This window comes from Ornithorhynchus anatinus, chromosome 2, assembly GCF_004115215.2.
Source record: "Ornithorhynchus anatinus isolate Pmale09 chromosome 2, mOrnAna1.pri.v4, whole genome shotgun sequence".
In the NCBI taxonomy this organism is placed as follows: domain Eukaryota; kingdom Metazoa; phylum Chordata; class Mammalia; order Monotremata; family Ornithorhynchidae; genus Ornithorhynchus; species Ornithorhynchus anatinus.
Window position 1 is genome coordinate 81,788,748 of NC_041729.1, and position 26,508 is coordinate 81,815,255.

Below are 26,508 nucleotides of genomic sequence, written 5' to 3' on the forward strand. Positions count from 1 at the left end.
GATAAACTTGGATGAAGTCAGCCTGATATCTAGATTTCTGCAAGCAGCACTTTGCGGCTTATGCGAAGAAAGTGGACTGGTAGGTTGATTCAAGGCCATGGGTTAGTGGCACAAGATCGATGAAGGAATAAGGGAACAAGTTGAGTTCAGTAGAGACAGTGGTGTTGAGGGCATCAATTTGGTCATCAGGGATAACAGTTTGGGTATGGAGATTAAATGAAGCATGATGATTTGAAAAAAAATTGATGGAGTCAGAAGATCAGAGGTCTCTGATGGGGAGAAGCACAGATGTGGGGGAGGTGGTGTGTGGGAGAGTAGAAAGGTGAGGTGGCTAAAAATGATGAGATGGGTCCAGGTTGGTGAGCCAGGGAACTGGGGTGGAGCAGGAGGTCAGTGGAGTTAAGGAGTGATAGCAAGCAGAGGGTCATCAGGAACACCTATGTGGAAACTGAAGTCCTCAAGTATCAATGTAGGGACAGAAAAAGACAGAAGGAATGAAGACAGACCCACATATAATGCCAGAGTCAATTTTTTTTTTTTTTTAGCAAAGACAACCAGAGAAGCAGCAGTCACAGAAACGAAAATATACTACGGAGATACCGCTGTAAACTCCCATACACACAAACACATGCACATACACCCTTGACAGAATTAAATACAACTGAAAGCATTTTGTACAAGGAACTCACAGGCTGAACAATTTTTCAAAGCAGATGAAATGTCTTGTACTTATCATATGTGCTCAAAGGTTCCAATTTTTCTTTAATCTATTAACACATTTCTTTGACCCTTTTTGGGTGTTAGGGAAAAGAGGTGACAATGGAGAAAAGGCAGTATTATCACCCTCTTTCTAGAGGAATAAACTTGAGAAAAGAGACGCTAGACAATCTGTTTAAGATCACCTAGTGGATCCCTGGCAAAAGAGGGACTAGAGTCTGAGTTTTTAGGTGTTTGCACAATCCACTCTAATGATTTGCTTTAGAAAAGAGTCTTTTAAACCTTAAATCATTCTGTTTCAAATTAAAATCTTCACTTTTATAGTGAACTTTTTTTAACAGTATTTGTTAAGTGCTTACTATGTGTCAAGCCCTGTTCTAAGTGCTGATACTTAACTTAAAACACCTAAAAGTAAAGGTCTATTGATTAGAAACCTTATTGGAGACAAAGGAAAGGAAGTTACTATAGATACATAATGGTTATGTTTCTACTCATTAAATTTCTCACACTGTCCAATTAATCATTTGATTAATGATATTCACTGAGTGCATATGTGCAGAGCACCATCCTAAGTATTTGGGAGAGTATAATACAACAGAATTCTATTACTTTTAAATTGGGCACTGCTTGGTATGTAATTCGAAAATATTTGCTTCACGGAAAGCCAGACTGGCTCTACTGTTAATCTAGTTAATGTTGCCAAATTTGCTTAACTAGTAATATCAAAATGAATATTGCAAAGTTACACAAGTGATAGATGAAGAATTCTGGCAGGCATATTTCTTATTAGCAGAGTTTAGTATCTTTCAAAAAACTCCATGACTGCAAACTCAGTCCCTCTGTATAGGATAAACTATAAATATCATATACTTTTTCCAATTGTCTACCATTTTATAATTCTCAGTACTTCTGCAAAGGAACCAAATGCAATTGATATCAAATCTCTTGTGATAAGGATTATATAGTTTGAAATGAAAAAAATTTGAGAGAATCAGATGAAGGGTCTTATCATTCTATTTTCATATCTTTGGGGAATAGAACTTCTGTGTGGTACACACAATCTTACAGTTTCCTGACGTGGAACCTCTAACATATGAAAACAAAACAAACTATGAGTTTTTGAAGGCGAAAAAATTTGCTTGGTAATCGAAATGCATTAATCTCTTACCAGACGTCTCTAAGGAAAAGAAGAGAACAGGATACTTTCATTTCTTTCAAAGGAAACATTAAGTTTGCAGAATAGGACATTCTGTAGAACGATTTTCATTCACCTGCCAGTATCTTTTATTTCTACTCCTATTATGAACTCTGAAGATTACCTTATCAAGAAGTATGTTTTTCACCACTGAATAAGGAAGAATGTCCCTAGGCATGAATCGTACCTTGACATATTTACAAAAATAATTTTCAAAATTTTATGTTCTTTGTGTCCATCTTCCCCCACTTAACCTGTGAGTCCTTAATTCATTAATATCTTCTATTTACCTGAGCACTTAACACAGTTTTTTGGACAGAAGAACCCCTTCAAGATGGTAAGACCGCAACAAAACAACATTTTCAATATTTAATTAAATGTTGGGTGGTTTCTGCAGGAAGGAGAAGCATTTTGGGAATTATTGATACAAAATTAAAAACTTACGTTTCTAAGTTGTCACCTTCAAGAACTGTCTGTACGGGCAGGTAGCCAAGTCGAGGGTGTTTGGCAAAATACTTTTTGGACCTGAACTTGTTCTTCAGCACTTTGGTGAAATCCCGAACATCTTCTCCAGATGTCGTCTATAAAGTCAAGGAAATATGGTTAAATACTATCATAAAGTCATTGGCTCCATTAACACAAGAGTTGAAGGAAAGGGTAAAGCTTTTGAAATATGGTTAAACACTATCATAAGGTCATTGACTCCATTAACACTAGAGTTGAAGGAAAGGATAAAGCTTTTCAATATGCATCAATCTAAGGGGGAGGGAGAAGAGGTATTGGATCTCCACTTCACAGATTATGAAACTGAGGACCCAAAATCCCTTTTAATGTTCTAAAAACTCTTCCTCTTACCCTTCTTCCATCCGTTACTGCCATTTTTATCCTATCATTCTGATGGCTCCTTTCTCACTACCTTTAAACATGCTAATCTCCCTCATACTAAAGAAACCTCTTTCAATCCCATTGAATCCTCAAGATATATTGCTCATTTTGTTGTTCTAACTCCTGGTGTGAGTTGTAGTCTCCACTGCCTCCACTTCCTCTTTTCTTCCAACTCCCTTCCTTAACCCAATTCAGTCTGGTTCCTATCCTTTTCATTCCACTGACACTACACTCTGAGATGACTCCAAGATCACCGATGACCTCCTTGACAAAACTAATGGTTCTTTCCACCTTCTCATGTTTCCTTGAACTATCACTGTGAACCATTTCTTTGTGCTTGGTAATGTTATCTCATCTTGGCTGCACCAACACAGCTCTCTTGTTGTCCTCCTACACCTTTAACAATTATTTCTCAGGCCCATTCACAGGCTTCTCTTAGCTGCTTGTCCACTAATTGTGTGTGCTCCTCAAGGCAATTCCTCTAGGTTCCTGCTCTAGTTTCTCACCCTTTTCTCTTTGTACTAATTCCCTTAGGTTCCCACAACTTCTGCTTCCATTTTTACATGGATGATTCCCATATCTACTTACGAGCCTCTGCCTTCCCTGTATCGATCTTTCATTTCGTTTTCCCACAGGCTATCTTCACAAGAATGTCCCACCAGCCACACCAACTCAGTATGTTGATAACTGAACTTCTCATATTCCTGCCTAATTCTGTTCTTCCAACTAACTTTCCCATCATGGTTGACAGCACCACTATCTACCCTGTCTTTGAAGCCTGCAATTTTGGCATTATCCTTGGTCTTTCACTCTCTTTCAACTCACCTTGTTTTCAATAGTTTATCAACCTCCTTACTGGTTTACCTCCTTCCATCCTCTTCTCTCTCCAGTCCATATTTCCTTCACTTTACTGTTCAAACTAGCTATCTAAATTGTCCTTCTGCATACATCTCTCCACTCCTCAAAAGTCTCCAGCAGACACCCCTTCACCTTCACATCAAAAAGAAACCCATGATCACTGAGTTTGAGACATGCTTATCAGCTCTCCCCCTAACCTATTTTTTCTCTTCTTCTACTGCTCCCTTGCTTGCATCTCTCTTTCACCAAGCCTTGTTCTCAACTCCTCCACCTATGGCTACTGGCTCTTGTCCTTCCTCCAACCTAGAACTCCCTTCCCTTTCAAATCTGCCAGGTCACAGCTCCCCCATCTTTAAAACCTTTCTGAAAACACACCTCCTCCAGGAGGCCTTCCTGAATTAATTCTTCTTCTCCCAGGTCACATCCCTACTATATCTCAACATTTTTACATCACATTAGTATTTTTTCACTCAATATTTCTGTTGCACTTCTTAACAAATCATTTTATATGCTATATTTGAATACTTCTTCCTCTTATTTGTAAATTATTTTATATATGTTTCCTCAGCCAGAAGCGTGGCTCAGTGGAAAGAGCATGGGCTTTGGAGTCAGGGATCATGAGTTCGAATCCCAGCTCTGCCACTTGTCGGCTGTGTGACCGTGGGCAAGTCACTTAACTTCTCTGTGCCTCAGTTCCCTCATCTGTAAAATGGGGATTAAGACTGTGAGCCTCACGTGGGACAACCTGATTCCCCTATGTCTACCCCAGCGCTTAGAACAGTGCTCGGCACATAGTAAGCGCTTAACAAATACCAACATTATTATTATTAAGCTCCTTGTGTGCATAGAGCTTGTCTTTTTTCTACTGAACTCTACTAAGCATTTAATACAGGGCTCCACACACAGCAGGGACTCAAGAAATACAATTGATTGAATGCTTGTTTTTGGCACTGGTTGGTGATTGGCTTGATGCACTGATGCGTCAACAAATATTTCAGATCCTTGCTGCAGAATTTAAAATAGTAAGTTTTCATTTTGTGCGTGGTAAACCAGCATTTTCACCAAACCCGTGAACAGCCTCCAGAAACACAAAATTACAAAGCTGATAGGCTTTGGAAACATGATTGACTCCAACTCTACTTAAGTGGTGAAACTACAATTGTTCCCATGCATCTGAAATAAATTTAAATTCAGAGACTCTCAGGGACAGGATTCCTGAACAAGAGATGTACTGCAAACAAACTAGCAAACAGGTCATGATTGAAATTAAAAAAAAAAACAACTCCCCCCCAAAAAACCCTGTTCTTACAACGTGAGCCCCCTTAAGGAGAGGGAAGCAAAGGAGAGTCAAGGGTAGAATTATTCACCTGGTAGTCACCTTTTTATGAAAAAGAGCCAACAAGGGCAGTTTATTCCCTGAAGCTGAAATTCGTATACTTTCCCTACAACAGATGGCAACCAAGTTCACTGACCTCCACAAGAATTGAATGGAAAACAGACACTGATTACCTGTAATTAATATTGTCATGTAGTGTAAAAATCTAGTGAAATCTCCTGAGATGCTGCTCTTTTCTCTGGAGTAAATTCCAAGTCTCCATTGCCTCCTCTTCCTCCCAATCACCAACTCGCTTCTCTAGGGCATTCTCATTCCACCTAGCCTGGAACTTCTACCCTCTCCAAATCCAATAGACCATAGCTTTCCGCATTCAATGCCCTCTTAAAATCTCACCTCCTCTAACAAACTTTTCCCAATTACTTCTTAGATTGTTACAAATCCACCAGCAATCTCCAGTACTTACACACCTATTTCTATTCATCCCGAGCACTGTTTCATATACATTACTGAATGTTGTATACATTCAATTATTTTGATTATCCTATTAGAAAACATGTTTATGTCTCTCACCTCCATTAGGAGGTAAGCTCTGCTAGGCTGGGAATATGCCACTTCTCTGTTTGATTTGCTTTATTATAGTGTATTGTATCTAGTAAGTGCTCAATAAATACTAATTACTATTACTACCACTTCAACTCAAATATTGTCAAATTCTGTAAAATAGACAGGGAACACTTTTTTTTTTAGAAATCAGATAGCTAAGCAACCTACGCACTTAAGTGGCTTATAATTATAATTACAAAGTTAGAAATGGAACTATCATGTAAAACCCAAGACAATCCTTCTAATGGAGCAGATCCTAGGGGAGGAATTTAGGTAATAAAGGTCTCAAACTAACAATCCATGATATTTACTGAGCACTTACACAAAGAAATTGAAGTGGTGAGGAGCAATCATTCATCATCAAATTCTGTCTGGTAGTTTCCAGTTCTTAGAGACTTTATGGACTTGACCCATACAGTTTTCTTGGTAAAAAAAATATGGAAGTGGTCTATCATTGCCTTTTTCCATGCAGTGGAAACTTAAGTCTCTGCTGTTGTCTTTGATCAACATTTTGATCAATTGATCATTTGCCCTTGACTATCCCATGCTGCTGCTGCCCAGCACAGATGAATCAGCTCTGTCTCACTCTTTAGCTTAGACCTTTCTATTATGGATAACCCTGGTGAGAGAATATCCCTGAGAAGCATGGCTCTAAGCTTCATTGTAGTATACAAACTCTCCTGCCACAATGAGGCATTGTTTATTGGATGGTCAATTGTGCATTGGTCTTTCCAATAATTCCAGTAAACATGCATAAGATGTATTACTTAGAAGGAAAAGGTCTTAGTAGTGCTCTGCCCACAGGAAGCACTTAACAATTACTATTACCAATACTAAAAGGGCCAAAAGTGTAAGCCACTCAGAAGTTCACCTCTGACTCATGCAGTGTGAAATTGAAAATCCATGTGGTAAAAATTAAAACTCAGAGTAAAATTGAGATGTGAAAAATGATTTACACAGGTTCAGGACCCTTCCCTGCCTTTGAAAATTCAATAGACATAGTATCATTGCTATAAAATTCAGTCACCAAGTAGAGCTGTCCCTGCCAAAACTGACCCCAATTCAGTCATCCCAAGGAGAGGTTGCAGAAGCTAATCTGGGTGACCAGTTCCAGTCAGTCAGTCAGTCAAACACATTTATCAAATGCTTACTGTGTGCAGAGCACTGTATTAAGTGCTGGGGAGAGTAAAACAATACAAGAGATACATCCCCTGTCAAAAATGAGCTAATAGTCTAGAGGAAGAGAAAGAGACAATAACATAAATATTTAAATTACAGAGTTGTACATAAATGCTATGGGGCTGGGAGGGAGGATGAATAAAGGAAGCAAGTGAGGGCAAATGAGTTGAAGAAAGTTCAAAGGATTTTGTCAGATGGGGAGTCTCAGGGACTAGGATTACCAGGCCCCTGGGTTTTAGATAATAATAATAATAATAATAATAATAATGATGGTATTTGTTAAGTATTTACTATGTGCCAGAAATTGTACTAAATGCTGTGGTGGATACAAGCAAATTGGATTGGACACAGTCCCTGTCCTACATGGGATTTACTGTCTTAATCCCCATTCTACAGAGAGGTAATTAAAGGCACAGAGAAGTGAAGTAACTCGCCCAAGATCACACAGTAGTCAAGTGGCAGAGCTGGGATTAGAACCCATGACCTTCTGACAACCAGGCCCAAGCTCTGTTCACTTCACCCTGTTGCTTCCTTAGTAGGCTCTGGAAGGAGTCACAGGGATCTGGCTCAATCTGGAATTTTCAGGATACCATCTTCATTCCCACTGGGGCCCCATTGGGGACCGGGCTTGGAAACTGCCCTACAATTTCTACTCATCTCTGGGTTTTTTTTATTTGTTTGTTAACGGTATTTGTGAAGTACTTACTATGTGCCAAACACTGTATTGAACACTGGGTAAATTACAAGCTACAGGACAAAATCCATGCCCCACATGGGGCTCAGAGAATGAATCCCCATTTTACAGATGTGGAAACTAAGGTACAGAGAAGTGAAGCTACTTGCCCAAGGTCACTTAGCAGGCAAATGACAGAGGCAGGATTGGTCCTTCTGACTCCCTGGCCCACATGTATCCACTAGGCAACACTGCTTCTCTGATTCCTGTTTTTCCTCCTGCTCCCTCCACTCATCTTGGAGCTAATCCAGGTGACCCGAGCATTCATAGTCCTGCTGGAATATCCCCAAACTGATCCTGGATTGGGGAGGGTGTCACCCAATATCATTTCTTTGGGCTAAATTAATTTCCAATACTGGCAGAGTGGCATAATGTCTCCATTTATCCTATTGAAACGACTGGGAAAACTAAAGTGGAGAAAATGCAATTACCTCAATATGGATGCAGCCAGGAAATTGAAGTTAACATCATTTTTCTAGTAAAAAGGGGCAGTAGGCTATTTAATGTACTTGGTTTTGATATTTAAATGATAGAACCTTCCAACATTTCTGCATCCCTAGGAACCAGCCTATTGGCTTGTTAGGAAAAGGGAAGAGTGCCACCTATTTTGAGAGAGAGTAATATTTAAAGCCTTCAAGCCAAACACTGACCAGGTTAACCTGATAAATTCAGGTACTGAAAGAAAATATACACTTAAGATCTGGTAGAGTCCCTTTCCTTGTGTTTTTTTTTTAAAGCAAATTACTTTTGTGTCCATGACATGAATAAAGAGGAGGTAGAAAACACATTTACAACTACATATTCAGTTACAAGATGACATCCAAATGTATCAAACTCCACAATTTTTACACACGAGCATCACTGATGATGTCTACATAGTTCTCAAAATATAAGGCTTTCATTTTTTGCTCTACTTTACACAGTAGGGGCATAAGTGATTTGATCCCATTACACTGTTCTAAAACACTACCACAGAAAGTCTAATTGAAAGCAGTAGACTATTTTTAATTTTAAACTGACATTACAGTAAACTTATCTTAAGAACAGTAACATTAGATTGTAAGTACTCTGGGGGCAAGAAATGCATGGTTTTCATGTTTGTTATATTTCTGTTGAATTTACCCAAATGCTTAGTAGAATGCACTCTACTAAGTGCATTCATCAGGCACTCAATAAATAATCTTATTTCTACTACATAGGAAAGTAAATGCTAATTCTTTAGGCACATGCTATCCAAAACACAGTGAAAACATGTTATGGAAGAACTGCCTGTATTTTAATTATTTTTATTTTAAAAAAGCATTCTCTTTTATTGGTGGCACCTGTGAAAAACAAGAGATTATTATTCAGTAACACCAGGTTTGGGAACATATTTTAAGGTAAGATGGAGCAATTTCTTTCCAGATGTATAGAACCTAACCAAAATGAAGGGAGAAGAGCATGTGACTACAAAATCCAGAAATTTTTAAATCCACATAATTATACCCAGGTAGACCCTGAAGGTAACTTCACTTTTGGGTCCAAAAAGCGTCTATTATATCACTGATGATCCAAATAATGAATATAAAATCCAAGAAGGGGGCTCACATTCATGCAAAGTAACCTGAACAGACATATTTCTCCCTAAGGTCTTCAAGACCTGAAAAGATAATGTTTGCATTGAAAAAGGAGTATTCTGGATGCCATCTCCTGCTATCGTTTCTCTCCTTAATATCTTCAAGAACATAAAAGAGACTATTTCCAGTGGTCAAAAGGAGAAATATGCTTCATGTGGATATTGCTTCCCCTGCATTACTTCACCCCAGCCCTTCAAGGCCTTTTAATTGAGAATGAATAGAGAATCCCTGAGGTGCACAAGGAGTTATTTGCCTCATGCCAACCGTGTCTAGCTTTTCCTTCCCTGTCTAAGGTCTTTAAGGCCTCAGAAGAGACTATTTAAGGTGAGGAAGGAGAAATTTGCTTCATGCAAACCATCTCCAGCTTCTCCTACTTTTTCTAAGAAGTTCAAGGCTCTGAAAGAGAACATTGGCAGTTAAAATGGAGAAATTGGCCTCATCTGTACAACCTCCAACTTTTATTTCTCTGAGGTCTTCAAGGCCTCCGAAGCAAAGATTTGAGGCTCAAAAGGAGGAACTGACCTTATGAAAACCATGTTATGCTTTCATGTTTCCACCCAAGGTCTGCAAGGCATGGAAAAAGAATACCTGAGGCCTCAAAAGGAGAAATTTGCTTCATGCAAACAATCTCCTACTTTTATTTCTCTACCTCAGGTCTTCAAGGCCTCAAATGCAAAAATTTATGGCTTAAAAGGAGAAATTTGTGTCAAGAAAATCAGCTCCTGCTTTCATTTATCTCATTAAATATTTAAGGCAGAAGAGGGGATATTTGCTTCATGCAAATAATGTCCTATTATTTCATTTCTCTACCTAAATTCTTCGAGGGCTGAAAAGAGACGATTTGAGTTTGAAAAGAAGACATTCGCTTCCTGTAAGTCAGGTCCCACTTTGGTTTCTCTACCAAGCAGCGTGACTCAGTGGAAAGAGCACAGGTTTGGGAGTCAGAGGTCATGGGTTCGATTCCCAGCTCTGCCACTTGTCAGCTGTGTGACTGTGGGCAAGTCACTTAACTTCTCTGTGCCTCAGTTACCTCATCTGTAAAATGGGGATTAAGACTGTGAGCCCCACGTGGGACAACCTGATTCCCTAGTGTCTACCCCAGCGCTTAGAACAGTGCTCGGCACATAGTAAGCGCTTAACAAAGACCAACATTATTACAAGTCCAGTAAACCTAACTTTTAATGCTTGAAGTCTATAAAAAATAAATGTTTTTTTAATCTGCCAATCGGCTTCTCTAGAGGAACCATATTCTTGATATGACAGATGACCTAGTTCCTTAGAAAGATCAGTTCATAATTTTTGTCAAACAAAAATTAAATTTTTGTAAAAACAAAAAGGGAAACAACAACAATTTGGACCTATAAGGGATTTTATGGATTTTAAATATTAAATAGGAATATGAATGGGTCACATAAAAGTGAAAGTGAAATACTAGAACTGCAGGCACTAATGTAGCCATGTAATTGTGAAGGAAAGCAACATGAAGTGAGAATAAATTCATCACTTCATCCACAAGATGCCTAAATAAAAACTCTCATTTGGAAAAATGCACAAATACTGAAACCACTTTTGAACAGACCTCACTAACAAAACTTGTGCATTTAATCACAAATTAATCATTGCCACAAAATGGTGTTACCCACAATTAGAGACTGTCTTTAAACTTCCCCTCAAGTTTTCTTTGCAAAATGACTGTTCAGTTTTGATGTTTAGAATTTCAATAGCTCCAATAGGAAGATAATTAGCCAGGACTGTGTTCAGTATATGGGATTTTAAAGAGTCTGAAATAGCAGATTTCAGCAAATAGCCAATAGAAAGTAGAATAGCAACTCCATTAGAGTAAAATAGGCTTGTCTACAGGGAATATTCACAATCTAATAAAGTATCCCAGAATATACCAGGCTTTATGGTAAACCAATGTCAAATCTGCAGCAAGTCTACAATTTTCTGGGCACATTAAAATAAAAAAAAAGTAATGAGTCTGCATTTTGAATGTATTGGTATCCATTCAGTTTCTCATCAGAAGGACTATGACGGCCAATAAAAAAAAAAATTTACTACACTAATTCAATCCGGACCACTCAAAAGCATGACTAAGCATTTTCAAATGCTCTACTTTTATGTCAGCTAGAATGCAGTTATTCTGGAAAATAAACTACTGCTAGTTTCTTGCTAAAATCAACACAGATTACAGATAAAGGTCTGCCTATTTTTTTCTTTTACAAATTCTTATCTTTCTAATTTGTTAAGCTAGAACATGGATTTGGCTTTTTCTAGGTTATTTCTTAAACCCAAGAAAAGAACCTGTATCTTTCAATAAATTTCTTTCAGCATTGTCAAGAATTTCTAAACTCAATCAATGGCATTTATTGAGTGCTTACAGTGTGCAGAGCACTGTACTAAGCACTTGAGAGAATACTATATAACAGAGTTGGTGGACATATTCCCTGCCCACAGTGAGCTTACAATCTAGAGGGGGAACGCATTACTTTACAGACCATTAACCTATCACAATATGATATTGGAGCACATCAGCTATTTCAAATACAATTTGTTTCCAAGTGCTTTAAACTGAAGTTTCCTTAAGTTGCTCCTGTCACTATGATCCAGATGGGCTGAGGTAACTGAGGCACAGAGAAGTTAACTGGCCTGCCCAAAGTCACACAGCAGACAAGTGGCAGAGCCAGAATTAGAACACACAACCTCTGATTCCCAAGCCTGTGCTCTTTCCACTAGGCCACGCTTCCTTCCCTACACCACCCTTATCTCCTATGGAATCACTGCACTTTCTGATATCAGTGGGCTAGGATTTACAGATACCTTCTGTTATTTACCTTATGCTGGTTAAGTACCCTGGAAAACATGCACTAGTATTCATCATGTCTGAAGTCAATACTAGGTCACAGTCATTTTTTCCAAAACTGCTTCACACTACCTCCAAATATGCTCATGATGTCAGAAAAAAGCTTCCTAACTCTGCCTTTGCCTCTAGTCAAAGCGTATAGTAAAAATGATCTGACCAAATTCTGGCAGAATTTAATCAAGTTTTTCATGGTCTTCTGCAAAACTTCTCTCACTTAAGATTGAAAGTAGTAGGCCCCCCAAAAATTAAAACCTTCTTTACCCTATGGGTGGTAAATATAAGGAAAGCATTACTCCTATGATTTGAGCAGGCCATAATTGCCAGAAAGTTCATGAAGGGATTAGACAGGTTCATAGATTGGATAGATTATTAAATTGGCTAGGTTACTAGGACTAGTAAGTGATATAGAAGGAAAAGTTACAAATATATGGTATGATCCTATAAATTAGGATGGATATTAATGAGGCCAGGTTCACACGTGAAGTGTGTGTTATAAAACCCTTTAAAACAAGGTTGATCTAAGGACTGGCGAAATATATACAGGGTATTTAACTGCTTACTATGTGCAAGGCACTGTAATAAGCACTGGGATAGATCCAAGATAATCATGGTTAGGCACAGTCTATGTCCCAAATGGGGCTCATAGTCTTAATCCTAATTTTATAATCAATCAGTCATATTTATTGAGTGCTTTACTGTGTACAGGGCACTGTACTAAGTACCTGGGAGAGAACACCACAATATAGCAGACATTCCCTGCTCATACAGATGAGGTAATCGAGGCACAGAGAATTTAAGTGACTTGCCCAAGGCCACAAAACAGACAAGTGGAGGAGCTGGGATTAGAACCCTGGCTTTCTGACTTGCAGACTTGTGTGCTTTCTGCTAGACCACGTGGCTTCTCTTTTGCAGGGCAGGAAGGACAACCAAAACAACAAGTCCCAGGGTGCAAAGGGTATGGTTTAATTTATACTTCCATGCACTATTGGAGCATTATTAGAGGAGTTTGATTTCCCTGCCAATCAATTAATCAGTGGTATTTATTTGAGCACTTACAGTGTGCAGAGCACTTAGTATACTAAGTGATTGGAAGAGTACACTACAGCAGAGTTGGTATGCTCACAGTGAGAGAGCTCCACCACTTTGTGGATGGGGCATTTTCCTAAGAGGGAACTAGGATAAGAATCAGTCAGTAATATTTACTAAGTGCTGTGTGCCAAGCACCGTATTAAATTCTTGGGAGAGAACATTACAGTAGAGTTGGTAGACATGATCCCTCCTGACAAAGAACTCAGAGTCTACAGGGGGAAATAGACATTAAAGTAAATTATTGATACAGGAATAGTAGAGTGTAAAGATATCATAAGGCAAGGGGTAGGGTATCAGGAACTTAAGGGATATAGATCCCAGTGCATAGGCTATATAGACTGGAAGGAGAATATGAGAAATGATGACCTAGTTATTGAAGGCCTTTTGGAGGAGGTATGGTTTTAATAGGCCTTTGAAGGTGAGGAGAGAGGTGGTCTGTCATATATGAAGGGGAAGGGAGTTCTAGTCCAGAAGGAGGATGTAGGCAAAGGGCTGGTGCTGAGACAGATGACACTGAGGTAGAGTTGGGGTTAGAAGTCTGAAATGAAGTCTTAGTTTTTTGTTTTGGCGGGGGGTGGGGGTGGTTTGGTGTACTGTACTGTGCTTGTTGGCTGCTTCCCTGGGATGGAGACAGAAGTACTTCCATGTGGTCATGAATTTCACTCTGCTTTAACTATATCTAGAGCAAAAGGGACACTAGGGTGAGCTATTTTGGGACTATTGTAAAATATTTTCTAATTCTCCCTAAATATGGGAGTCCCTCAGGGCTCAATTCAATCAGTCGTATTAATTGATCAGCTTACTGTGTGCAGAGCACTGTATTAACTGTTCAGGAGAGTACAATATAACAGAGTTGGAAGAAACGTTCCTTGCCCACAATGAGTTCTGAGTCCCCTCCCTCACAGTGTAAATTGAGGTGGACCCAGAATCCCTGTGCCAAGTGGGACTCACAGTCTCAATCCCCATTTTACAGATGAGATAACTGAGGCACAGTGAAGTGACTTGGCCAAGGTCACACAGCAGACAAGTAGCAGAGCCAGGATTAGAACTCATGACCTTTTCTGTCTCCTAGAACCATGTTCTATCCATTATGCCGTGCTGCTTTCAAATCCCCCACAGTGGGAGTACAATTGGTAGAGTACAATATAATGATATCATAGCATTTAGCAAACCCATTTCCTGCCCACAATGAGCTAACAGTCTTGAGGGGGAGTCAGACATTAATATGAATAAATTACGGATATATACATAAGTGCTTGGGGGGGCTGGGAGGGATGAATAAAGGGAGCAAATCAGAGTGTCACAGAAGAGGTAGGAGAAGAGGGAAAGAGGGCTTAGATAGGGAAGGCCTCTTGGAGGATATGTGCCTTCAATAAAGCTTTGAAGGTGGGGAGAGTGATCACCTTGTCAGATATGAAGAGGGAGGGCATTCCAGGCCAGAAGCAGGATGTGGATGAGGTGTCAGTGGCAAAATAGACAAGATCGAGGTTCAGTAGGTTGGCATTAAAGGAGAGAAGTGTGTGGACTGGTTTGTAATAGGAGAACAGTGAGTTAAGGGAGGAGGAGGCAAACTGATCGAGTGCTTTAAAGCTGATCGTAAGTAGTTTCAGTTTGATGAGGAGGTAGATGGGCAAATACTGGAATTTCTTGAGGAGTGGGGAAACATGGACAACATTTTTGTAGAAAAATGATCCAGGCAGAGAGAGAAGTATGGACTGAGGTAGGAAGAGACAGGAGGCAAGGAGGCCAGCGAGGAAGCTGATGCAATAATCAAGGTGGGATAGGATAAGTGCTTGGATTAATGTGGTAGCAGTTTGGATGGAGAGGAAAGGGGGATGTGATGATAGACTGAATATGTGGATTGAATGAGAGAGATCAGTCAAGGACAATGCCAAGGTTATGGGCCTATGAGACATCAACTTGTCTGGGCTATATGCTTATCTAGAAAACTTTTTTCGATCAATCATATTTATTGAGCACTTACTCTGCAGAGCACTGTACTAAGCACTTGGAAGAGTACAATAACAGAGTTGATAGACATGTTCTCTGCCCACAAGGAGCTTACAGTTAATGATTCTGCTCCATTCTCCAATGATCTACTCTATAGTTTCTTGAACCATTATCACTGATTTGGTTTGACTGCTTATCCACAATGCACTAGATGCTGGGCTTGCCTCAAGAAACCATGTCTATCTTTCCACAGTCAGTTAAGGAAACCCAGGCAAAAGTCTTTTCATTAATGCTTGTGGGAACTGAGCACCTAAAGCCTTTTCAATGTTGACAGGAAAAAGAACACCTTTTGAAGGTCTCACAAATCTACAAAAAGAAGTGAAGTTTAAGTCCTTACCTGAATGTATACCTTCATTATATTTACTTGTGGAGATGACTAAAGCAGGGTAGTTCAAGGCGTTAAAATCAAGACAGCAGAAATGAAGTGTATCAAAATTAAATTTCAAGGTGAGCTTTTCAATCTTTTGAACTAAGAAACTTTTTTTCCAGAAATTAGAAAAGATAAAGGACCATATTTAAAGATGACAGATAAAATATATGCTGTGACAAAGAGAGAAATTAGCATTTCAGTAATTCTTTTGCTTATTACACTACACTTCTAAAGAAAATACTACTTTCCCTAAACCACTCAACTGAAAATATCCCATATTTTTATTCAACAGTTTTGTGTTTGGAAGCATTCCTTCTATTTTTCATGGGGCAGTAAAAAAGTATGCTCATCCATAAAAAAAGTCTTGGGCCAGACTCAAAAACTTGAAGTGATGTGAATATCCTGAAAATTACCTGTGTAATACGGCTTTGTGGCTGGCAAAGAATTAGGGACTGGCAGTATGCAACACTCAGGAAAATTATTGTTCAGTCTAAATGTCAGAAACAATCAGGCTTTTGGGAATGGGGTCTAGAGGAGGCAAGATAGAGAAGAGGTTTTATTGGGTCCGAATGGAATCTTCCTCTGGCGGTTGTTGGCATTTGGTTTAATATTTTATTATGTTTGGTTTATCATATTATGAACATCTTCAGGGAAATAAAATATTGATCACCACCTTCACAAGAAAACTGCAAAACACTGATGTGTCAACACACATTAGAACAACAATTGAGTAATTCTCAGCAAATTACAAACCACTATGGAAGTACAATAACCTCAAAAAATTTGTCAAACCTGACAGCCATGCATATTTTTACATTCCTGTCAGATGTCCCAGCTGGCAAGGAAGAAAAAATTAATTGATAACATGAATTACAACCCTCCTCGTCGAAAATACACAGTGAGAAATTGGCTAAGAAATGATTTTTTTATGAGAAGTGGGCAGTAGATGACATGCTGGATGCTAAAAGATCTGCACAGTAAAAAATGAGAGACCAATGATGTTAAGTGAATGAAAATAGAAACTACTTTGCTGCCTTTAACACAAATATCTAATTATGCAGCATACACACTGGATTCTTGATTTTTTTAAAAAATAAAAATAAAATAAAAATAAAATAAAATAAAATAAGCACTTACAGTCTAGATATTTTTTATCTAATTCATGTCCTCTGTAACAAGCTTGAAAGTTGTAGAGGAATTCCATTAACTGTCTCATCTGTTCTTGTTCTTCATAATAACAATCAGTATAATAATAACCATGGTATTTCTTGACTGCTGCTTACTGTGTGCAGAACACTGTATTAAGCACTTCAGAAAGTATAAAATGATTGAATTGTCTGACAAGATCCCTACACACAAATAGCTTCCTGTCTACATGAGGAGACAGACAGTACAATAAATTATACATAGGGAAAGTAATAGAGCATAAGGATATTTTCACAAGTGCTGTGGGGCTGGAATGAGTAACAAAGTGCTAAATGATAATAATAACGGTATGTGTTCAGTGCTTACTATGTGCCAAGCACTGTACTAAGCACTAGGCACTTAACAAGTACCACTATTATCCATTATTATTACTATTATTAATAAACACTCTGATACAAGATAATCAGGTTGGACACAGTCCTGTCCCATGCAACACATAACAGTCCTGTGGGGGAGGGGAATCACCATTTTACTGATGAGAAAACTGAGGAAGAGAAGAAAGAAGTTAAGTAACTTGACCCTACTCACACAACAGATAAGTGGCAAAGCTAATACTAGAACCCTGACTCCCAAGCCTGAACTCTTTCTACTAGGCCATGTTGGTTTCTTGTTTTTATTTTAAAGTGGTACTTGTTAAGCCCTTACTATTTGCCAAAGACTTTACTAAGAGCTGAGGTGGGTCCAAGATAATTAGGTTAGACTAAGTCCCTGTCCCAAATGGGGATCAGAATCTAAGCAATAGAGAGTAGAATGTAATCCCCACTTTACAAATGAAGTAACCGAGGCATAGAGAACACATGCCTCTATGTGTTTTCCCTAGGTAACACAGAAAACAAGGGGGCAGAGTCTGGGTTAGGACCCAGGTTCTTTGACTCACAGGCCTATAGTCTTCTCACTAGGCCACACTGCTTCTCCTACCTCTCTGGGATGGGGGTCAGTAAAATAACTTCTGTTCTCCAAGCTGACATTTCTCATGTGCCTGAATGGCACATGCTGGCTGTAATGGTTTGGGGAAGGAATGGAAAGTTCTAGATACAGTACTCTTTTGAGTGCATTTCCTCAAATTTCTCATTCTCTTTAGGGACTTCAAATTGGATTTTTAGAAGTCCTGCAAGAAAATATCTTGCAGGCATGAACTAAAAGGAAGAATCTAAAAATATAAAAATTGGATATAGAGTACCCCCCCACCAACACACACTTCCCTTGGTTCTTCTCAGGAAAGACAAAATTTTGCCACATGCACTTCAAAACAAAATCACCCTAAATGATGGAATAAATAAGAGAAACAGATAAAAAAGATTAGACACAGCAGAAGAGAGTTTAAGAGAGATGTCAGGAGACTATCCCAAATGACAAGAATGATAAAAAAAAAGAAGATTCTAAATTCTTTGGCCATCAGACTTGATAGAAGGGATAAGCTAACAGTCTAAGGCTAAGATGACAAGAAGTCTAGCTTACATCAAGTCTAAACTAGAATACAGAAGCACAAATAGGCAACCCTTAACTCTATATGAAGGCAGGCTAAGGGATGCAGACAGAAATCTGGGATGAGAGTCAATCCTAATTAGCACTGATATATGTCGCTACTGAAGGAATTTGCATTGGTTTTATTTTCCAGGAAGTAATAAAATCAGTTTAGCATCAACTTTGGAGAAAGATGAAAATCCTAAATGAACATCTTTTGCAATATGACATTAGGAAACTAAGGAAGGATCTGGATGGTAAGACTTTTGGAGAAAGCGCAATATTATGAATTGCCTAAAGAAACAGAACAGATAGACGTACAAAACTGGGTCAGGTGGCAAAAAGTTGGCAAGCGGGAATAGAATTCAAAGTGTCTTAGACAAATTAGAAGAAAGATCCTGTAAACACAGTATGAAATTTAATAAGGACAAATACAAGGTACTTAAGGTGGGGGAAAATAAACTCAATGACTCCAAATACAGCACAGAGGAAGAATGGCACAGCACCTGTTCCACAGAAAGCCTTAGAAGTGAAACACTATGTGAATAATGTCACACTGTGATAAAAAAGGCACTGTGGTCCTAAGATGTGCCAACTAGAACATGACATTCAAGCTCTGGAAAGTAATCCTTTCACTATACACTGATCAGGTGAGGCCAAAATTGGGGTACAAGCCATAACATGCTTTATCATTACCCATTTTGGCTAAAGCATTATTTGGGATTTAGGGAACAATTGCTGACAGCATGAATCTGTTTGGGTACAGTGAAATGCAGTGTCAGAGAATCAGCTTGGATACACGTACATGGTCATAGGCCTGCACCATTGGATACTGTGAGGACAACAACATGAGTTTTACTTAACGTGAGATTTTATGAGAATGCAACCCCTGCTTCAGGAGAACTGGTTGCACTTATCCAGTTTGGGGCATTCATGCACTCATTTATTCCATCGCATTTATTGAACACTTACTGTGGGCAAAGCACTGTACTTAGCGCATTCTATATGGGTTGTGAAGAGAATGTCCAAAGAAAATGAGAAAAGTGATTAAAGGATGTAAAATATGGCCTATGAGAAAAGTTAATGTCATTGCTGTTATTTAGCTTAGAGAAGGGAAGATTAAGGAGTAACTGAATTACTCTATTCAAGCAAATGAATTTTTCATTGAGGATAGTGACTTTTTTTCTTCATGTCCACTGCCGACTGAATAAGAGCCACCAGAGTTAAATGGAACCAAGAGAAATTCAGCTGGATGGAATGAGAACTCAATGACTGTCAAGATAATTCAGTAATAAAATGGCTGTCGGAGGAGCAGGGCATATTTGCTTTCTCTCTGCCACCCAACCCTCCAAAGCAGGACTAGCTGCGGCAGAAAGGCATCAATATATAATTAGGATGTTCATGCATATGTCATGTTCACATATGTTACATCAACCAATGAGCTCAGTTGAGTGGCAAACCAAAACAACAATAATATGCTAAAAGTACATTTTGACCCCTTCCTTCCCCTCTCTGATGGCTATGCCTGCAAGGAGTAGGCAGCCAGGTCTGCCGAGCTTTCATAGGGGACACTGCAGGGAGCATGGATAAATGGGGATGTGAAAAACAGGAATGACAGAAAGGGGGAAAGGGACTAAAATAGGGCAGAAAAAGCAGATGGAGCAGGTTGGAAGATGGAGAAGGTAAGGAGGAGGGAGGAATGGAAAAAGGGATGAAAGAAGAGAAAGGTTAAGGTTCTTCTCTCTTCCTCTCAAGCCGTTTCTTTTTTGCGGTATTTGTTAAGCACATATTATGTGTCAAGCACTTTTCTAAGCACTGTGCTAGATACAAATTAATCAGGCTGGACACCATCCCTGTCTGATTTGGGGCTCACAGTCTAAGCAAGAAGGAGAACAGTATATTGAGTCCCCATTTTGCAGTTGATGAAACTGGGGCAGACAAGTGAAGTAACCTCCTCAAGGTCACACAGCAGACAAGTGGTGGAGTCAGGATTAGAACCCAGGTCCTCTGGCTCCTAGGCCCCTGCTTCATCCACTAGATCTCACTGCTTCTCTGTCTCCTCTTCCTCCATTTCTGTTGCCTTCTCCAAATTCTGGGACCAGGTTATGGGCACCTCTTGTCATTGGCCCCACAGCCCTGTGAGGATGAGCTGTTTGGGTGTCTTAGTTCAGGTGTGCCCATGCAGACTGGGCAATCTGCCTTGGGTATAACAGGGTTTGAGGCTACAGACTGCATGCACCCCGGGGAGTGGACAGACATTTGGATGCTTCTGGCCTGGACTTACTAATGACTGCTCCAGGCCTACAGTAATAGAGCTGGAGCCACTGTGAGAAAAATGGTCACGAAACATCCCCACCCCCATAGTATTTTATCAATCAATACTAAGGACTTTAGAGAATATAACATAGTTGGTAGACCCAATCCCTACCATCAAGGTGCTTACTGACAGGGAAGACAGACACTAAAATAAATTTCATATATGGGAAACATTCAACGATCAAAAGGTGGAACCAAGATGTTGGCTCCATCTCTGGTCCCTTGCCAAAAAGCCTTGGAAATTAGACACTAATGCTTAGTTTCATCCCCTCAGGGCAAATCACATGGGAACATTGTCATCACTTGCTCCTATGGAGTCAGCACCAGCATCTGGAGGATAAGAGGTGGTGGACTTCGACTTCAACTAACCTTGGCTTTATGTCAATCCAACCCACTTCCATTGGACCCATCTGTCCCACTTGGTTCAACAACAGCCACAGGTTTTTTTGCAGTGCCTTAGAAACTCTGCTTACATTTCTTATTTTTCAAAATAATAAACATAGTTATTCAAATCTTAAACCGACTCCATTATAAGAAAATCACCACATAACCCCAAACCTTTAGGTAATAACAGTTTTGTGGACCATGGATTTGGAACTTGCTTCTTACACAATCCCAATTCATGCCCACTCCCAAGGCAGCTGAGGGAGGTCAAACAAGACTGCTGTGAAACAGCCTAATCTTGCCTTGCTCTTAGCCCTCTGCTTTATGGGAACACTTCCTTGGCCAGTTAGTGGATTCAAATTGTACAAGGTTCCATCTCATTTGGTGTGCTGAGCAACCAGAGATGCCAGGAGTCTAATGATGGATACCAGAATTGACAGCAGTCAAATGTTGCAGTCTTTGAGTTAGGAACAAGAGGTCAAGGGAAATAACGATAACTGTAGTAGTTGTTAAGCACTTGCCATGTGCCAAGCACTGTACTAAGCACTGGGGTAAATACAAGACAAACAGGTCTCACATGGGGCTCACAATCTATGTAGAAGGGAGAACAGGTTTTGAATCTGCATTTTACAGATGAGGAAACTGAGACAGAGCAAAGTTAAATGACTTGCTCAAGGTCACACAGCAGGTATGTGGTGGAGCCAGTACTAGAACCCAGGTCCTCTTGACTCTCAAGCACATGCTCTTTCCACTATTCCACACTGCTCCTCTAGGGAAACAGTTCAACTCTGCACAAATGGGAGATCCCAGGGCCCAGTTAGGGTTATGCCATGATACCAGTCAGGATATATGGAATAATAATAATTCTGGTATTTGTTAAGCACTTACTTTGTGCCAAGCACTGTTCTAAGCACTAGGGTAGATAAAAGTAGTAAGGTTGGACACAATCCCTGCCCCACATGGGGCTCACAGTCTTAATCCTCATTTTACAGATGAGATAACTGAGGCACAGAGAAGTGAAGTGACTTGTCCAAGGTCACCCAGCATACAAGTGGCAGAGCCAGGATGAGACTGGAACTAAGGAAAATGCTCATTAGAGTAAGTGACTCATAAATAATATTTATTTTATATGTTTTATACATACATATTATAAACATAAAATTAGGAAATATCAAGACTAGGCAAGAGAGTCTTAGACCCAAGTTGTGTTAGCTCAGTCTATTTGTTAAGAAACAGTGGAATTGGTACTCACAGGTATGCAGTATTCCACCATTGGGTAGTGCAATTTATGGCCCTTTGCTGTTCGACCCGAGAAGAAGCAGCTCTGGCAGACATCATAGTTGAAATGCTTTAGGCTTCTGTACCTGGAGGGCGGGGGTCAAGAGTTAGTCAGATCATTCAGCTCAAAAATCAGTACAATATTCTACATTTGGTAATTTCATTTCTTAGAGACACCAGGAAAAGGAGAGATGGAGTTCTCCATATGCCTGGAGACATCTCACTGACCCAGTTGTTTGGGGGGCATTGAATTGTGTAATTACTGAAATCACCTCTCCTGTGAGAAAGGTCAGCACTGATAAAAATCCAAAAAGAGGCTAAAAATGTTTCCACATGTTCAAATGTTTAGTAATCAAAGGAACTGTGCCTGGATGTTGGAATTTAGGATACACAAACAATATACAATGGTGGAACGGAAATAAAACCAGACTCATAATTAACTGTACCATTCAAAATTTCTAAAGAGACACTTTCCACTTTCACTAATACACCTTAAAAATTTACTCACAATAATGCCACTCCAGATGCACATGCATATTTTATTACATTGATTTCATGTAGTTTTTTTTTCCTACTCTATAACAAAATGAAAACCGGGAATAATCAGTGCAGATTAGGAATGAAAAGTAACGCATAAAATACCACAGTATGGTAAAGAAAAATCTTAATTACAACACAATGTTTAAACACCGTTACATACAAAGGATACTTAAAACTTTTTAAAAGACAAATAATACTGGGCTGACAGGGTAAGACTTTACAGGACTTTACGAGGCACTGTAAAGACTTTACAGGGTATGCCAAAGTTACTTTTCCTCTTGGGTGGCTTCTTTTAAAAAAGGGCACTTTCAATGATGATGATGACAATGATGGCGATGATAATAATAGTCATGATAAAAATAATTAAAAAATGAATAATAATAGAATTTGTTAAACACTTACTATGTGTCAAGCACTGTACTATGTGCTGGGGAAGACATCAGGTCCCACATGGGGCTCATAATCTAAGTGGGAGGTGGGACAGGTATTGAATCCCCACTTTTGTACAGGAGGCAGCTGAGGCACAGAGAAGTTAAGTGACTTGCCCCAGGTCACACAGCAGAGAAGTGGCAGAGTCGTGATTAGAACCCAGGTCCCTGACTCCCAGGCCAGTGCTCTTCTCTTCCCACTATGCCATACTACTTTTGTTTTTAAGTTAATAAGTAAAAACACCACCATGTTAACCAAGCCATAGGAAGCCACCAGATTAGTACAATCATTCTCCCCTCCCCTGCCCACTTAAAGGGTGTTTGGAATAAACTTGGGAGGGCCTGACTTTTGAACCAATAGGATGAAAAACTGCTCCCACCTGTGATGGAGCTGAGCTAGGAAACAGAGAGGAAAGGAGCTGGGCTCCTTGGTTGCTCAGAGCTGGGATGGGGTTTAGAAGTCTTCAGTGTTATTTTGGGGAAATCCTAGCTATCTTCTAAGTGTTGCTTTTCCAAGTTGTTCAAGAGCAAGAAGTTGGATCTGAAATCTGTACTCATAGCTTTATAGAGAAACATCTTTTAAAAAATCTTGTGGAGATGATAATATCACCATAAGCCTTTCTACACCTAACTTTAAACTGATTGTAATTTTAACTGAGAATCCAAATCTTATCTGAATTTGAACAGTGCTCTTGCTGCTGTAGTTCATACAGGTAAAATGTCTGTGTCCCTGTCCTATAACACTTGAGAAGGGAATCTAGAGTTTCTCCCTGGAAAATGCTGAGTTGGTTTTTTGATGTGTTTCCAAATTTAGTGAGGAGAATGTTTACTGTTCACCTCCTTGAAAAGGAAAAAGTTGAATAGGCATTTTAGAATGGATTCTGTGGGTCATGACACTCTAGATGAATACGTTCCTTAGAACAGTGTGTGAAACATTACTGAGGTAAAAAGCTTAGAGCAGAGCCAAATAAATAAGGTTGGAAAGTCTCCCGAGGTCAAAAATAATGTTCTTCATACATGATCCACATTTCATTAGTTTTTAATATTAGTATATCACTTAATATGGCCTTTAAGTAACATGTATTAGTGCAGGTGGGCCAAGCACTTCACTTGAGAAAAATTTAAATTTAATTTTCAGCTCCTTACGCTGTAGTCATGTATTTTCTTTTGCTCTCTTGAAGTACTCCTTGAGCCCTCTGGAAGAGGCTGAAGCCTCTTTATATTCCAGATCATGTTTTGGAAACTCCGGGAAGGTAATTTAGCTCAGAAAGTTATATTTCTGTCAGTCATGAAAAGAACCATGTTTGAATATTTTTGCAACCTGTGTAGAACCTGATGCAGATAAAATAAGAAAAGGGGCACAATAGTTTTGGGGATAGAAATATGAGAAATAAGCTTTAAGATGAAAGAAAATTGTAATTTTAATAAGTGTAGGTGGAATCATACGTGGTTGGAAGGGCAAGTGTGACTTACACGGAAGATATACAAATATATATTTCAACTCCTGATCACAAAAATGGGGACACCACAAACAATTCTTACCTGAACCCGACAATTGGACATTCCTTGCAGATGTTACACTTTGCCTGATGTTTTGCGGTCTCCGCCGCTGCCACTCTATGTAAAACTGGCAGCCATACCACTGACTGTGGCTCTAAACGCATCCAGTCTATGAACTGCTTCACATTTATTTCTGGCTTGTTGTTATTCTGGTGAAGTAAAATCAAGAATCATTTTTTTAAATAAAACTTGGTTTCTACTGTGAGATTTTAGTTCTCATCTCTACGTTTAAACCAAAAAACATACAAAGTTGTTTGTAAAACTTAGCTGGTAAATTTCTGATACTAGAACTGAACAGAGTCTTTGAATAGTTACTGTGGGAATGGCAATACAAAAATATAACTAAAAGATTTCCTGGGCCATAATACTCTTCTTTATATAAATTCTTCTTTAAAAAAACACTTTTGGGTTACACTATCTTACAAGCAGCAACTCAAACCTCTTGCTAGAGGAGGAGCTAAGGGAATACATGGAAAAGGAAATTGGAGTAAGTATTCCTTGAACAAGAACTGTTAATAATCAATCCATCAATCGTATTTACTGAGCACTAACTGTATGCAGAGCACTATACTAAGTGCTTCAGAGAATATAACACAATAATATAAGCGACACACAGATATTCTTCCACTTTATATTTAAATTTCCAGAAGGAACAGGGCTATTTCCAGTTCCTAGGCAAGAGCCGGAAATATAAAAGTTTCCGGGAAGGCCTTTCCTAGAAGCTTCTTGAGGTGGGAAGGGTATAAACTTCAATTTTGTGATTTCTGCCTCTTCTGTTGGCATCTTTGCTTTACTCTCTGCTGCTGCACTATCTTTGTCCCTGGAATAGGCCTTTGACAGGACACTCCCCATGGTGATTATCACTGTTTTTGAATTTCTCTTTTTCTCTGTTATTTCCAGTCCTCTTCAGATTATTAGTCAATGGTATTTATTGAGTGCTTATTGTGTTCAGACCACTGAACTAAGCACTTGGGAGAGTACAATATAACAGAGGTTGTAGACATGTAGACATTCAGTGGAAAGAGCACAGGCTTGGGAGTCAGAGGTCATGGGCTCAAATCCCGGCTCAGTTACTTGTCAGTTGTGTGACTTTGGGCAAGTCACTTCACTTCTCTGTGCCTCAGTTACCTCATCTGTAAAATGGGGATTAAGACTGTGAGCCCCACATGGGACAACCTGATCACCTTGCATCCTCTCGAGCTCTTAGAATAGTGCTTTGCACATAGTAATAGCTTAACAAATGCCATCATTATTATTATTATTAGAGGTGGAGACAGATATAAAAACAAATTACAGATACATACTTTAAGTGCTTTGGGGCTGAAGAAGGGGTGAATATTCTGTCTGATGATAATACTCTTAAAAGTTACATTGGAGTATTTTACTACCCCTTACCCCTGTAGGAAAACTCTCAGAGTCTTTGAGAAATCTGTTTATATTCCAATTTCTCTGAATCCGTTTAGCGCTGTAAGAATATATTTGGCGGGGTAGAAATATACTGATACTCCCTCAAGTCACTGTAAATTATTTGATCCAAACAAAAACCAAACAGAATACTATAAGATATTCCATTACAGATACAAAATAGAATACTATTAGAGATTTGTATTCTATCACACACTTTTAATTCCTAAAGACTGTGCTCATTCCTCCAAAACAATCATTCATTAAATTAATAAAGAGTACTATTTATAGTTATATATACAGATAGGGAAGTCACACTAATTACTACAATTCTATATTGGCCAATACATATTTTTTTATTTTTCTGTCTTTCCTCAAAAGAAAAAACACGCACAGAAAACTCCCAAAACAATTACTGTCACTCTAATTCCTATAAGCAACATGTAATTGAATGTCAGAGAAAAGATCTGCTTC

The 26,508-nt window shown here is 39.1% G+C and overlaps 1 protein-coding gene across 5 annotated transcripts in view; it reads right to left on the reverse strand.

The window, feature by feature from the left end:
• UTRN (utrophin) overlaps positions 1-26,508 on the reverse strand; it is a 609,179-nt gene that overhangs the window by 36,452 nt on the left and 546,219 nt on the right. For all 5 annotated transcript variants that reach the window (XM_029047836.2, XM_029047843.2, XM_029047848.2 and 2 more), the window contains 3 exons: positions 24,613-24,779; positions 22,077-22,188; positions 2,357-2,493 (listed from right to left, as the gene is read on the reverse strand). In XM_029047836.2, coding sequence (XP_028903669.1) covers positions 2,357-2,493; positions 22,077-22,188; positions 24,613-24,779 — 416 coding nt within the window. The remainder of the gene's footprint in view (positions 1-2,356; positions 2,494-22,076; positions 22,189-24,612; positions 24,780-26,508) is intronic.